This window comes from Neodiprion fabricii, chromosome 7 (genome assembly GCF_021155785.1).
Source record: "Neodiprion fabricii isolate iyNeoFabr1 chromosome 7, iyNeoFabr1.1, whole genome shotgun sequence".
NCBI classification, from domain to species: domain Eukaryota; kingdom Metazoa; phylum Arthropoda; class Insecta; order Hymenoptera; family Diprionidae; genus Neodiprion; species Neodiprion fabricii.
This window is the reverse complement of record NC_060245.1, coordinates 23,324,427-23,336,199: the sequence shown is the minus strand read 5'-3', so window position 1 is coordinate 23,336,199 and position 11,773 is coordinate 23,324,427. Positions and strand designations below refer to the sequence as shown.

The window sequence follows — 11,773 nt, the reverse complement described above, 5'->3', positions numbered from 1 at the left end:
TCATTGTTCATAACAAATTTATGGTACAAACTAATAAAACTGGTTCATACTTTCAAGGGTGTTCATTGTCGTGTTTGTGAATAATTATATTGTATGATATGGTTCCCAGGTCAATAATACGGACGGTCCACAACGTAATTAGTCCAGAGTAATCAAATCCGAAATTTCTTTGTCTGGGTCTCTTCATCGGGCCTCTCGATATCGATCACCCCTGAAATGTAATCCTTAGAAGATGTTGTCACGATTTTATGATAACAAATGTCCCGATTTTTTCTTAATTTAGCGTTTTTCGGTTTCCATTTTTATAATTTTCAATAAAAAGATTCAGACAGAGGGACTCCGGATTAGATTTCCCGTCCGTGTGGAATCGTGATAAAATTCAATTTTACCTCGTTGGACTAATAATGTTGGACCGTCCATATTATTGGCCTGGGAACCATCCCATACAACATAATTATTCACAAATATGTCAATAAACATCTCTGAAAGTATGAGCCGATTACATTCATTTGGATTATTGTCATAAACAATCAAAGTGACGCAAAGTTTCAAAATCTCAAACCTCTAAGTCCGCTTAATACCTGGATCTAAGAGGAGATATAAGGAAAAACCATCAATTACCGTTAACCCCAGGTGAGGACTCCGACACCGGTAACGGGCTGACCAAACTGCTGGCGCTCACGGGCGTCGAGTTAGCCTTCAATTTTTGCCGAACTTCCCTTATTTTCAGTTGAAGACTCGCTTTGGTAGGAAATATATCGGCATGATTTGCCTGAAATGAAGAAGTCGCCTGCGTCGTCGGGAAGTAACCCTGTTCTTGAAATAACTGCATAACGAGCTTTCGTCGCTGCTCCAGTACCTTCCTGTGACCTCGTTCGTTTTCACCTCTGCTCGCACCGGTTGTCGCACCGCCAACCCCACCGCTGGGAGTCTTCGGAGTCCGCGGTGAACTCGGATCAACATCGCCGCCTGGATCAGTGCTCGTTCTAAATGCTTCTATGTTGAAGTCGGGACCAAAAAATTGATTCCCCGTCAATTTTACACTGCTCGTCGACTTAGGGGTGACTGACATTGATATGTCTGACTCTGTATCATCCTCATTCACTGTTAATTAACATGACAAAAAAAAATAAAGTTATAATTACACTCTCAAGTATTACTCTGTAATTTTTGACTACACAGTTTTCAAATATACTACTTACAACTGGGTCTATGAGGTCCCTGCACAGATTTCTTACGATAATCCTGCATGGATGAAGATAGGTTAGACTGATGTAGTCCCGGTGTAACAGAGACATGAGGTGATGCACCTGTTCCACTGGTAATGCCGATCGCGCTCGGACTCTGGATTTCCTCTGGCTTGAATTCTGGCAACGATGAAAATTTCTCTTGGAAGTTAACTTGCTCCAGAACCCTAGAAATATTATACACATGTGATTTGATCAATTCCTCCTCATTTTTTATCTTTGTTATTACACTCCAAGTAGACATACAATTGCCTGTACCTGTCCATGCCGTCCTCGACGTTCTTCTTGAAGAAAGAACCTTTCTTCGTCGATGGTGACGACGCAGCCAGAAGCTCGGTATTGGAATTTTGTTGCAGCTGATCGAAGTTCTGGACAGAATTTGAAGGCTGCCGATTATCGGAATTCTGAGACGTCGGAGGCCCATGATCTCCCGCATTTGATGTGGGAGGCATTGCTGTTAAGAGTATACAATAAATATTTGCCATTTGGATAAATAGGTCGTTTCATCGTCTCACATGTTATTTACCCATTGATTGTCTCCTCTGTAGCGGAGCCCGACCAAGTTGCGCCGGTGTTGGAGCAAGCATAAATGGAGCTTTATTTGTCCCTACGTCGACGTTGTTCAAAGCGCCGATTCCTCTTGGCTCTTCCATTGCGAAAGATGTGTTCGAAGAATGATCGTTGTTATGCGGCGTGTGCGGAGTATGCGGCGTTGAAGGTTGCTTGTGACTGTCACCAGGTACCGGAAGGTGAATATTAACCGTGTCTTTCCTTTCTTGATCTAATTTCAGAGCATTTACTGCTTCAACAAAATATAAACATTACTCTTTGACAAAGGTTCATACTTTTGTTCACCCATTAACAAAAAAAAAACTTAGATGTTAGTAATACAAGATAAAATTGAGCAGAAGTGTCTTGGTTTTTTGAATTGCAGACTTACCATAGAATTGAGCATGGTTTACAGTAGATTGATTATCATTTTGCTCAATTTCAGCAAGTCGTGTAACCGAGTGACCGATTCCTTTATAACTCGGTGTACCAGGACTTGGAGTTGACACTGGATAAGCTTTGCTCACAATAACGCTATGAGCTTCGACTTTACCACTGGTTACTAAGTTCTGAACAGATATACTACGGCCACTGGCATCTGAAAGAAAAGAGTAAACGAGAAAATGAGAAGAAAAATAATAAAAAGAAATATACTGGCATTCTTCCCTCACTGAGTCATTGGACAAGCTCCTTAAAATAAAGTAGCCAAAGTACATCAATATAGCTGGTAGCGTCAAGAGCCAAAGAATACGAATTTATGGTGACAAAGAGTACAATAAAACACAGGCGTCAAATAGTTTTCATTTTCAGAGGGCAATGTACCTTGAGTTTCGTTTGAAAATAGAATGAACACAAATAAGAAACAAAGCTTTACCACGTTGAACGGTACTCAAAGTGATTTAAACACACCAACCTATTATTTCAAACTCCGTGCACGTTACGTGTGCATATTAGAGACGTGTCAAATAATAATTATAAACACATACCTGAAACAGGGATCTGGAAGTTTCCATACATTCTAGCGTGAGGCGATGCCTGGACAAGATACTGAGATCCTTGCTGGGGCTTTGAACCTGACATGACCTCATTGTTGACTACTGTGAGGGTGAGTTGGGGTTGGTAACCAGCACTGGAAGTTAGCATATGATGCATAGAGTTTGTTGACTGTATCCCCTGTTGTTCTTTAAGAAGCGTCATCATGGGTCTGACCTGTAACTGCCATCATCAAGAAGGCACCATGAAATAACATGCAGATTACGCGAATCTACCAGACTCTCGTGGCCCGAGAGAAAAAAAAATGTCAAACAGATAATCAACTTTTGGCTCACCGAATGTGAAACGATGGGTGAAGGAGGAAATTTCGGTAGAGTTCGCCCGTTTTCGTTCTGAATATTAGCAACGAGATTACTGACACTATACTGCGTACTGTACTGTTGCTCAATGTTTTTAACCGGCTCTGGTTTAACAACTTTCGGGGATACAGGCATAGTTATAAACGCGCCTCCCTTAGGCTGGAAACCCGTTACTCCGCTCGGATTAACAGGGCTGTGGTAAGGGTACGTTGTTGAAAGGACCGAAACAGTGCCACCTTTGTCCATGGATGCATGATGGTATTTTGTCGTAGTCTCCATGCCGGCGGATGGTGGTCGGGCTGTTACAAAATATATGATTAAATTGCAATCACAAATTTTCCACGTCGTTAGTGAATAATGTTAATTTCGAGCAGAACAAACGCGCCAGATACGAAATTTACCTTTGATAGGCTTAGGCCTACATGTTATGTCCATCTTGGTATCCTGTGCGTCGTGATTTTGACCACTAGCAGGCGAACATCTCGCCTGTGCGTAATTTTTATTCTCCACATTTTCATCCTGCCCCTCATTGTCACTGTCTGTCAATTTATCCTTGCACTTCAAGTCTATTTCCGGTTGCGGATCTTCACATATCACCATTTGATCGTCATCCGATACGTTACCATCCTCCTCCTGCTTCATATCAGACTCAGAGTTTTCAACCTGCAGCGGAATTTCGGAAACACGACGAGAATCACGCGCTTGACCACCGATCTAAGAACCGAATATGTTTTGCGATTATGTGATGCAAAAACAGACAGACTATTCTGTAAGGGAGACTGGAAGAAAAATTTAACAAACTTACCTCGATATTCGGAGATTCGAATATGCTGGGTGCGAGTGCCGATGGTTCGTCGACTGTTCGCGGGGTTAAAGGCACGTCATCAGAGGGTGGTCCCATATCAGTTTCCTCTCCGGTGCTATTAAGTTTCCCTCGTGGTTCAGCGCCCTTGAATCCGGTAGTCGATGACTTCCGCCTATCTTTGCTGCACCACTTCCAGTCTGGATGAGCTTTGAAATGAGCCTCCTTTACTTCCGAAGCAAGTTCGTGGTACTTCTGTTTCTCTTCAGGTTTCAGGGCGTACCACCATTCGCCAAGAATTTTCGATACTGTTCTATTATCTTGATTGGGATGCCTTAGGTGTACCAACGCTCGGTGACGTTTTGAAAATATCATAAAAGCATTCATTGGTCGTCGTATTCGGTCCTTGGCCTGTAACATCGGTGGTTTTTTCACAGTTTGCTACAAAAAATGTAGCAAACAGAAAACATGTCATTTTTTCTCGATGCTAAAAAAATACTTCCAGATCGACGAATAGACTACATCAACAATCGATCGAGCGATCAATCAACGGTCATACAATCAGTAGGATAAAGACACGACGTGTTGGTGCCAGAAAATGGTCTTCTGGATCACGTAGAATGATTAAATAGAAAAAAGACTCTGAGTTGAAATAAATGAGTAATGAAACTCACTTTAAGTGGACTTTGTGGATCTTTGGTGTGCAGCGCACCGAGTGATTGACTTCGACGTTTGTTGATGCTGCTCTCTACTTCAGCCGGGGTTGTCGGTTCCGTCTCAAAAACGTCGTCATCATCCTCCTCCGCCGGAGTGATGGGTTCAGGGCCAGCCCCAGGACCATGCCCGCTACCATCGTCGCTAGGATTGTTGCCTGTACCCATAGGAATCGGGGGTGCACTCAACGGAGGGCTGAGGGCTGATGGCGGCGGACTGACCTCTGGCTGGTCCAACACTATCGTCTGCCAGGAAAAAGCTGGAATGAAATTATTTGGTTAGTTGTGATGAATGTGGTTAGTAACAGCATGGGAATAGCAGCGAAATTAGATGGGATCATTTTGAATATCATTTTTTGGATTATAATAAAAACAGAAAGAAGTGCTGCCAAACCCCTAGACATTACAATGAGTTAATGCAAGGTGCGAAATCAAACTAAGAGACGTCGGAAGGCGGACAATCATTGCGCAATATTTGTTCATCTAATTAATAATTGAAAAAAATTAATCCAAACAATCGTCAGATCAGCTGAGAGGTTCAATTGATAACTCTGAAGAAAACCTTCAAGTACGCACGTTGTTCGCATACAACATCCATAGTTCAAATTTGAAAACTGGTTAGTTGGAACATCTTGACCCTATATACAAGCAACATCAAACACCGTAGTGGCAGAAGTCATGAAAATGCGGTTAGAAGATGAGATAGAAGCAGAGTTAGCTCAATATCATGTCGCTGTTTTTGAATAATGGCAGTTACTATGGCTATTGATTTAATGTCAATTAAACTTGGAAGAATACGAAAAAATGTATGAAATAAAATTGGACCATCTGTACGCAGTTTTACAAGACAATTTAACATCTCATCGCTGCTTATATGATTACAGAAAATCGCAATTCCAGCCACCAAGTAATACCATTATTCGAATTGTAGTTAGAACAAGAGAGAACTCAAACGATGATCGCGTTCGCTTTCTAGGGTTCAAACCTTTTTTCCGTTTGGACACAGCATTGGTGACAAGTTGCGGGAGTTGGGGCTGATATGCGGGAGAAACATCGCGGCTTCCATCTGTGAAATTCTTTTCACTTAGTCATGAACTCTCCGAGTTTACTCAATCCATCGATTATGTTCAACACAATCGATACAACGTGATTTTTATTTTTACTTTCTATGAGACTTGAAAAGAAATTGACAACTTTCGAGGCAAACAACACGATTAGTTATAAAATTACTGTCTAGTAAATGAAACTTATCATGATGATGTAATTTTTCTAAGTAAAGTCACTATATTCTACGTATCCTGTTGAAAGTAGGCATATAGAGAATATTTCAACATTTTTTTTACTAAGACCTAGTTTTGTGTCCGCTTACCATTCCTGTCAAGGATGTATAAATTTTGTGTGATAATAGGACATACGAAGACAGTAGTTTTATGATTTTTGTTCCAAAAACTCAATGCTTTTCATCTCCACTAAGAACGAATGGCGTTTATGTCCATAAAATCTAAGATTCAAGTTGTTTCAACACTCTAGTACATTATCTGTACTATTGATGATACATTGGATACGATAATACAAATAAATGCAAACGTTATAAAATATTAATAATTGTTTCCAATCTGAAGCATAAATTTTCCTGAAAAGATAAAAAAAAAAAAAAAAAAAAAAAAAAAACAAATAACAGAAACTGAGGTTTGAAAACAAGAGTTGGTCAATTCTAGTTTGAAAAAAATCCAATAAATTAACTGGAGAGAAGTATCGATAAGGCAGCATATAGGAAATAAAGATATTGTTTTACACTCACATAGAACTCCATTGTTCTTTTGATGATTATCTTCTCGAGGCGGTTGGATTTTTGCCATTGGAGTCAAGTGACTTGGTTGAACGATGACGGGTTGGAAAACGCTGGTTGGTGGTGCCGAGTCATTAATGGTTGTCGTAGCAGACATCACAATGGTTGCCGGTGTCGACAAAGTCCTCTGGGAGTCCACGTGAGATGAAAGATGAAGCGGAAGGGTTACTTTGCTGACCTGAAAAAAAGAATGCATTTTGTATGCCTACTTCAGGGATCTGGCTTGCTAGATAAAAAGAATTCATTTTTTTCAACGAAACAATGTCATTGTACATATATACGCGGTCCAAATGATTTTATAAAGGCGGAGTTTACACGCGACGCGCTCTCATAATTTTTCAGAATAAACAGCCAACTACAGTTGAAATTTCTAACATTTCAGTTCATATTATTAGTACATGTGTACCTGCACTCGTGCGGCTGATCCTTTGAACGAAAGAAGGAAGGGAGACGTCCTACGCCTCTTACGGGGTCGATAAACTTTTATCTTTACAAGCATTTAACAACGTACGTCCCCCGACCGTCTCGCAAGCCTTCGCTGTCCGTGTCTCCACAATTTAATTTAAAGTCTTCTCCCCCCCTTCTTTCCTCCCAGGTCTCATCCGTGGTTCACCTAATCCAAAATTGTCCTTGACATTACCGAGTAAAATAAAATCAAAGAATTCACTCGCAAAGAGGGGGGAAAAGAAAAAAAAATCTAATTCGACAAAAATAACATCCCCAAAATTATTATGCATATGTATAGAGGCTAGTGCATGTTCATAACCATCCCACCGTATAGCAGAGTTTTAGATCACAGAAAATATGGTGCCAAATCGCGCGTACATCCAACCAAAATCATAATCAATAACAACACTGTTAACACTCACCTGTTGGAGAGCAGACATTTTTTCAACGTGGACGGACTGAGCTGCCGGTGACTGGGGGGGTTGACACTGTGTTTGATGTAAGGGTGGTAATTGTCCCAAATGATTAATCATCGTTTGTCTATACTTGTCGTCTTGATTACTAACCAAATGTCCACTAGACAATGGCGTTGCTTCCATAGTAGTGCTTTTTATCACATACTTTTTCTCATGTTGATGAGGCATTAAATACATTGTCTGAGTCTGGGTCAAAGGTTGAGCGTAGTCGACGGGTTGGTCTTGAGGTTTATGAATCATGGTTAGATTCTGCCCTGGTGTTACCGAGAGTGGAACATGGGGTGAGTGGGGTGGCTTCAATAGCTGATTGTTAGATTGCGTCACTTCCGAATGGTTCGAAAAACCGTTGTTAGAAGTCAGGGCATGCTGCAATATTATGCTTTGTTGCTGCTGATGCTGCTGTTGTTGTTGCTGCTGATGTTGGTGTTGGTGTTGTTGTTGGTGCTGTTGTTGTTGTTGTTGTTGTTGTTGTTGTTGTTGTTGTTGTTGTTGTTGTTGTTGTTGTTGTTGTTGCTGTTGCTGCTGTTGCTGCTGCTGCTGTTGTTGCTGTTGCTGAGCCAACGACGTAACAACTGACGGATGCCTTTGAGGCGGACTTTGATCGGGCCATGTAGGGATGCTTAAACTCTGGCTTGCCAATAATCTACTAACGGGTGAAATCCGGATCACACTGGCGCCGATGCTTGCTGGTGGTGTTTGACCTGGTCTCCCGTTCGGCCTGACTAGCTCTGGTCTAATTACGGCCTGCTGATACTGACCCGCGAAATTCGGTTGGGTAGGGGAATGCTTCCATTTCGCACCAGGTGATATTATGGGAGGAGGGTGATGCGCTGGACTCGATATTGGCATGAAGACGTTCTGATTCAGACCCAACAACGGAACGGGACTCTGATTTATACACGGCGATACAGAGGACTGTCCCGTAGGTGAAAAGGCCGGGGTTGCTGAACGCGAACTCCCCAGTGATACTGAAATGAGAAATGTCGTTAGAGATGATTTTGTAAATGCACTTTTTCGTGCCTATGAGCTGTAATTGGTGGGAAAAGGAGGAGCTTACCAAGCATGTTTGCGGCCTCAGTTTCCTCTTGGTCGAAACGTCCGGCTATTCTTCTATCTGCGTAGTTTGGAGACGTGTCGGAATCCCGTGAGGTTTCTTCCCCGTCCATTTTACCCCTGCAAAAAACAATACGATAAAATAACGGAACGAAAAATACGACCGAATTGTCTTGAAATTGGGTACGTTTTTGAAACAATAATGCGACAAAATAAAATCGTGGCTTCTTACCCGGGAAACGTGCTAGTGCCCCTGAATCCTGAACCCTTCAGACTAAGGTGGCGAGAGCAGTATCCTCTCCGCTGACTCTCTTTTGAGCATCCTTCTTTGCTGCAAAGTCTGCGCCATTGTTTACCATTGAATTTTTTCCGGATTCCACTAGACGTCGCTACTACGTCACCCTTTTTGTATTTGTGTGGCGTTGCCGCCTGAGATCTGTTGATAGTGTTTCGTAAATTAATTGTCGACTACAACGTGTTTTAAGGAAATTTATCAAAGATAATCAAAGCTCCGTCTCGTCGTTTATTTGTTTCACTTGCCTGGGTGTGGCCGCCTGGGAACGAGGAGTTATACTGCGTTGCTCGACAAGGCTGCTTGTACTTCCACGGCTTTGCATACTGCTCCTTTTACTGCTTCCTGACAATTTTGCATCTGTCAGTTGAATACGAATACAATTATTTTCTACTCTGACCTATCTTGAGCTTAATGTAAAAGCTGTTCAAATTAAAACATTCTCACAAAATTATGTTTACTTTGTCTGGTTGGTTGAATCATAATTTTACACACACAACGCTTTCTAAATTATATGACCTCAGACCACAGGAAAACAATATCGCTACAACTCAAAGAACTAAAAATAGTAGAGAGAATGTGAGAAGCCTTGCTATACTCGACATAAAAAAAAATATGATAACAATTTACCTGCATCAGAAGGAAACCTTATATCCTCTCTGCCCAAATCGTCGTCACTTTCCAAATCCTCGTATATTCTACTTCCGTTGCTTATGTTCAAAGTGTTGTTTCCTGATTGGACGGAACCTGGCAACTCCAATAAGGGACTCGTCGCCCTACTTCTGTAGTATGCATTTCCGTCATTGTGAGCAATAAGTGAAGCATGCGGCGAAGCATGATGAAGCTGTAAGACCGGTACCGACGCAGGTGCCTCCAACGAATTTCGATAGCCACGATCTGACGGAATAAATTACTGATGTTATTGATGACAAGATTCCAAAGTGTGAAAATATTCGAGTGAAAAAAAAATTCAAAATCTTACCGACTACTTGGGCCCTTGGCGGATCAACGATCTCTAGGCCTTCGAGTTCATCCCACCACGGAGGTTGGACGAGCCTTAAGTCGGCACGTTTAACAACAAATTCACAGCTCTGATCATCTTCGCCAGGTATCTTGACGACAAAACTAATTGGATTTGATATTATCTCACAAACAGTACCCTTCACAAAAACACTGGTCAGTGTTTCGGCGTGGTTGTTAGATGTGGTAGGATATCTAAAGCAAACGTTCGCATCAACAGTCACTTGGCTAACCGACGGACTCGAATCCTTGATGACATCGTATTTTCCTATCCCCAGCACATCCTCGTACTTAACTAGGTTACCCTCACCGTCAAACTTAACGTATATATCACCATGAGTCGCGTTGCTTATAACCCCCGGGTAATAATGTGAGTCCCTCAAAGCTAGCACTTTGTGCTCCCGCCACTCGCTCAGGTCTATCGCTGCTGCTGCCGGTGCTACCTGTAACCGAGGACGAGACCGTGGTGGTTCTTCACGACAAGAATAATCCACCGCTGTGCTTTGAGGCGGAGCTACAACTGCATGTGGCTGTTGTACCTGAAAATAAATTCGAGTGATTTTAAGTAAAGATTTCAATCAAATCTTTTTCTTGCCAAGTACAAATTGGTAGCTTTATATATTACTGTCCGAATCGATCGATAGTCAGTTGGATCCACGCATTTTTACCTTCTTCTTTTGATTATACCAATGTCAGTATAGAAACTAATCATTCAAATGCTTAGAGGATCTTACAGAAACTTTCGGAAGAGGCATTTCTGATTAATCGTTGATAAAATAAAATCAAATTACAAAACGAATCTATATCGTACTTAAAAGAATGCTAGAGATTTTTCTCTCGTAACACACATAGGTATGTACGATGTTATCGTCTTACCTGATAATATTCGGGTTGATGTTGCTGTTGCTGATGCTGCGGCAGCGGCGGTGGTTGCTGGTGCGGAGGAGACGGAAGAAGAGTCGGATGTTGAATATTTTGGGGTTGATTTATAGAGGTTGTATTGATACCCCGCAATCCGGTAACAACAAGATCGCCACCAACGTTGCTGGTAACGTTGCTGGTAGCGTTGTTGGTTTTATTCATATCGTCAAGAGCGGACAAATCGAATTTACGTTTTTTCGGTAACTTTTTAGCGCTTATCGTCGGGTCGGAGGGATCCTTTTGCGGGGGCGGCGGAGGCGGGGGTGGCTGCTCAACGACGCATTTATCCTCCGGGGATTGCCCGCCGCCCCCGCCAGCACCTCCCCCATACTGGCCCACAACTCCAAGGGAATCCCGCTTCTCGTGCATCTCAGGATGAGTAGCGGTCAACATTTCCCCTGCAGGATCGGCCAGACGCTGCTCTAAATTGATTTTTAACAAAGGAAAAATATACTTCTTCATACGGAATAATACGGACAGTATTTTATTGAGGGCAGGATGGAAATTCCGAATTTTAAAAGTTCCCAAAGCGTCTAATTCCGAATTATTAGGTGGCAAAACTTGAAACAAAGAAATCAAATTCTGATGAAACAACAAAGTTTCGAATGGTCGGAAAGCGGTCGGCTCAAGGTTCCGAAAATTCAAGTTACGGCAGAGCAATGTACCGAAAAGTAAAGTTTCGTTGGAGTAAAATTCCGAAAATTTAAATGTAATTACACGACCTAGTTTACTCAAAAAGTATTCTCACTATCGGAACTTTGACTTGTCAGAGTTACGCCCTTTCGTAACTTTGCACTCTCTTAACTTTGAGCGTCGGATTTCGGACCATTCGAAACTTTGACGATATGGTCAAAGTTTGATTTTCTCCACTTCAAGTTTCGCGAGCGAAAAAATCGAAATTCCAAGCTTTCTAAATTTTTCAAATTCGGAATTTCAACCCCGTCCCTTGTGTCGAAATTTAGAAAGGCAGAAAAGCAACGATAGATAGACAGATGGTTAGATAGACGGATGGATGGATGGACGGAGGTGGGAGGGGGTGGGTGGGAGAAGGG

The 11,773-nt window shown here is 42.0% G+C and overlaps 1 protein-coding gene across 15 annotated transcripts in view; it reads right to left on the bottom strand.

The window, feature by feature from the left end:
- Positions 1-11,773, bottom strand: part of LOC124186979 — a 28,168-nt gene that overhangs the window by 4,077 nt on the left and 12,318 nt on the right. For 5 of the 15 annotated variants that reach the window (XM_046579180.1, XM_046579188.1, XM_046579177.1 and 2 more), the window contains exons 3-21: positions 10,677-11,138; positions 9,763-10,339; positions 9,411-9,677; positions 9,029-9,140; positions 8,721-8,924; positions 8,493-8,608; positions 7,382-8,403; positions 6,465-6,690; positions 5,649-5,729; positions 4,625-4,923; positions 3,954-4,391; positions 3,550-3,862; positions 3,125-3,447; positions 2,783-3,011; positions 2,188-2,394; positions 1,774-2,049; positions 1,494-1,701; positions 1,203-1,414; positions 622-1,104 (exon numbers count right to left, since the gene is read on the bottom strand). In XM_046579180.1, the coding sequence (XP_046435136.1) occupies positions 622-1,104; positions 1,203-1,414; positions 1,494-1,701; positions 1,774-2,049; positions 2,188-2,394; positions 2,783-3,011; positions 3,125-3,447; positions 3,550-3,862; positions 3,954-4,391; positions 4,625-4,923; positions 5,649-5,729; positions 6,465-6,690; positions 7,382-8,403; positions 8,493-8,608; positions 8,721-8,924; positions 9,029-9,140; positions 9,411-9,677; positions 9,763-10,339; positions 10,677-11,138 (6,055 nt within the window). Of the gene's footprint in view, positions 1-621; positions 1,105-1,202; positions 1,415-1,493; positions 1,702-1,773; positions 2,050-2,187; positions 2,395-2,782; positions 3,012-3,124; positions 3,448-3,549; positions 3,863-3,953; positions 4,392-4,624; positions 4,924-5,648; positions 5,730-6,464; positions 6,691-7,381; positions 8,404-8,492; positions 8,609-8,720; positions 8,925-9,028; positions 9,141-9,410; positions 9,678-9,762; positions 10,340-10,676; positions 11,144-11,773 lie in introns of all 15 variants that reach the window. The other 10 variants (XM_046579190.1, XM_046579191.1, XM_046579184.1 and 7 more) reach the window with 9 other exon arrangements.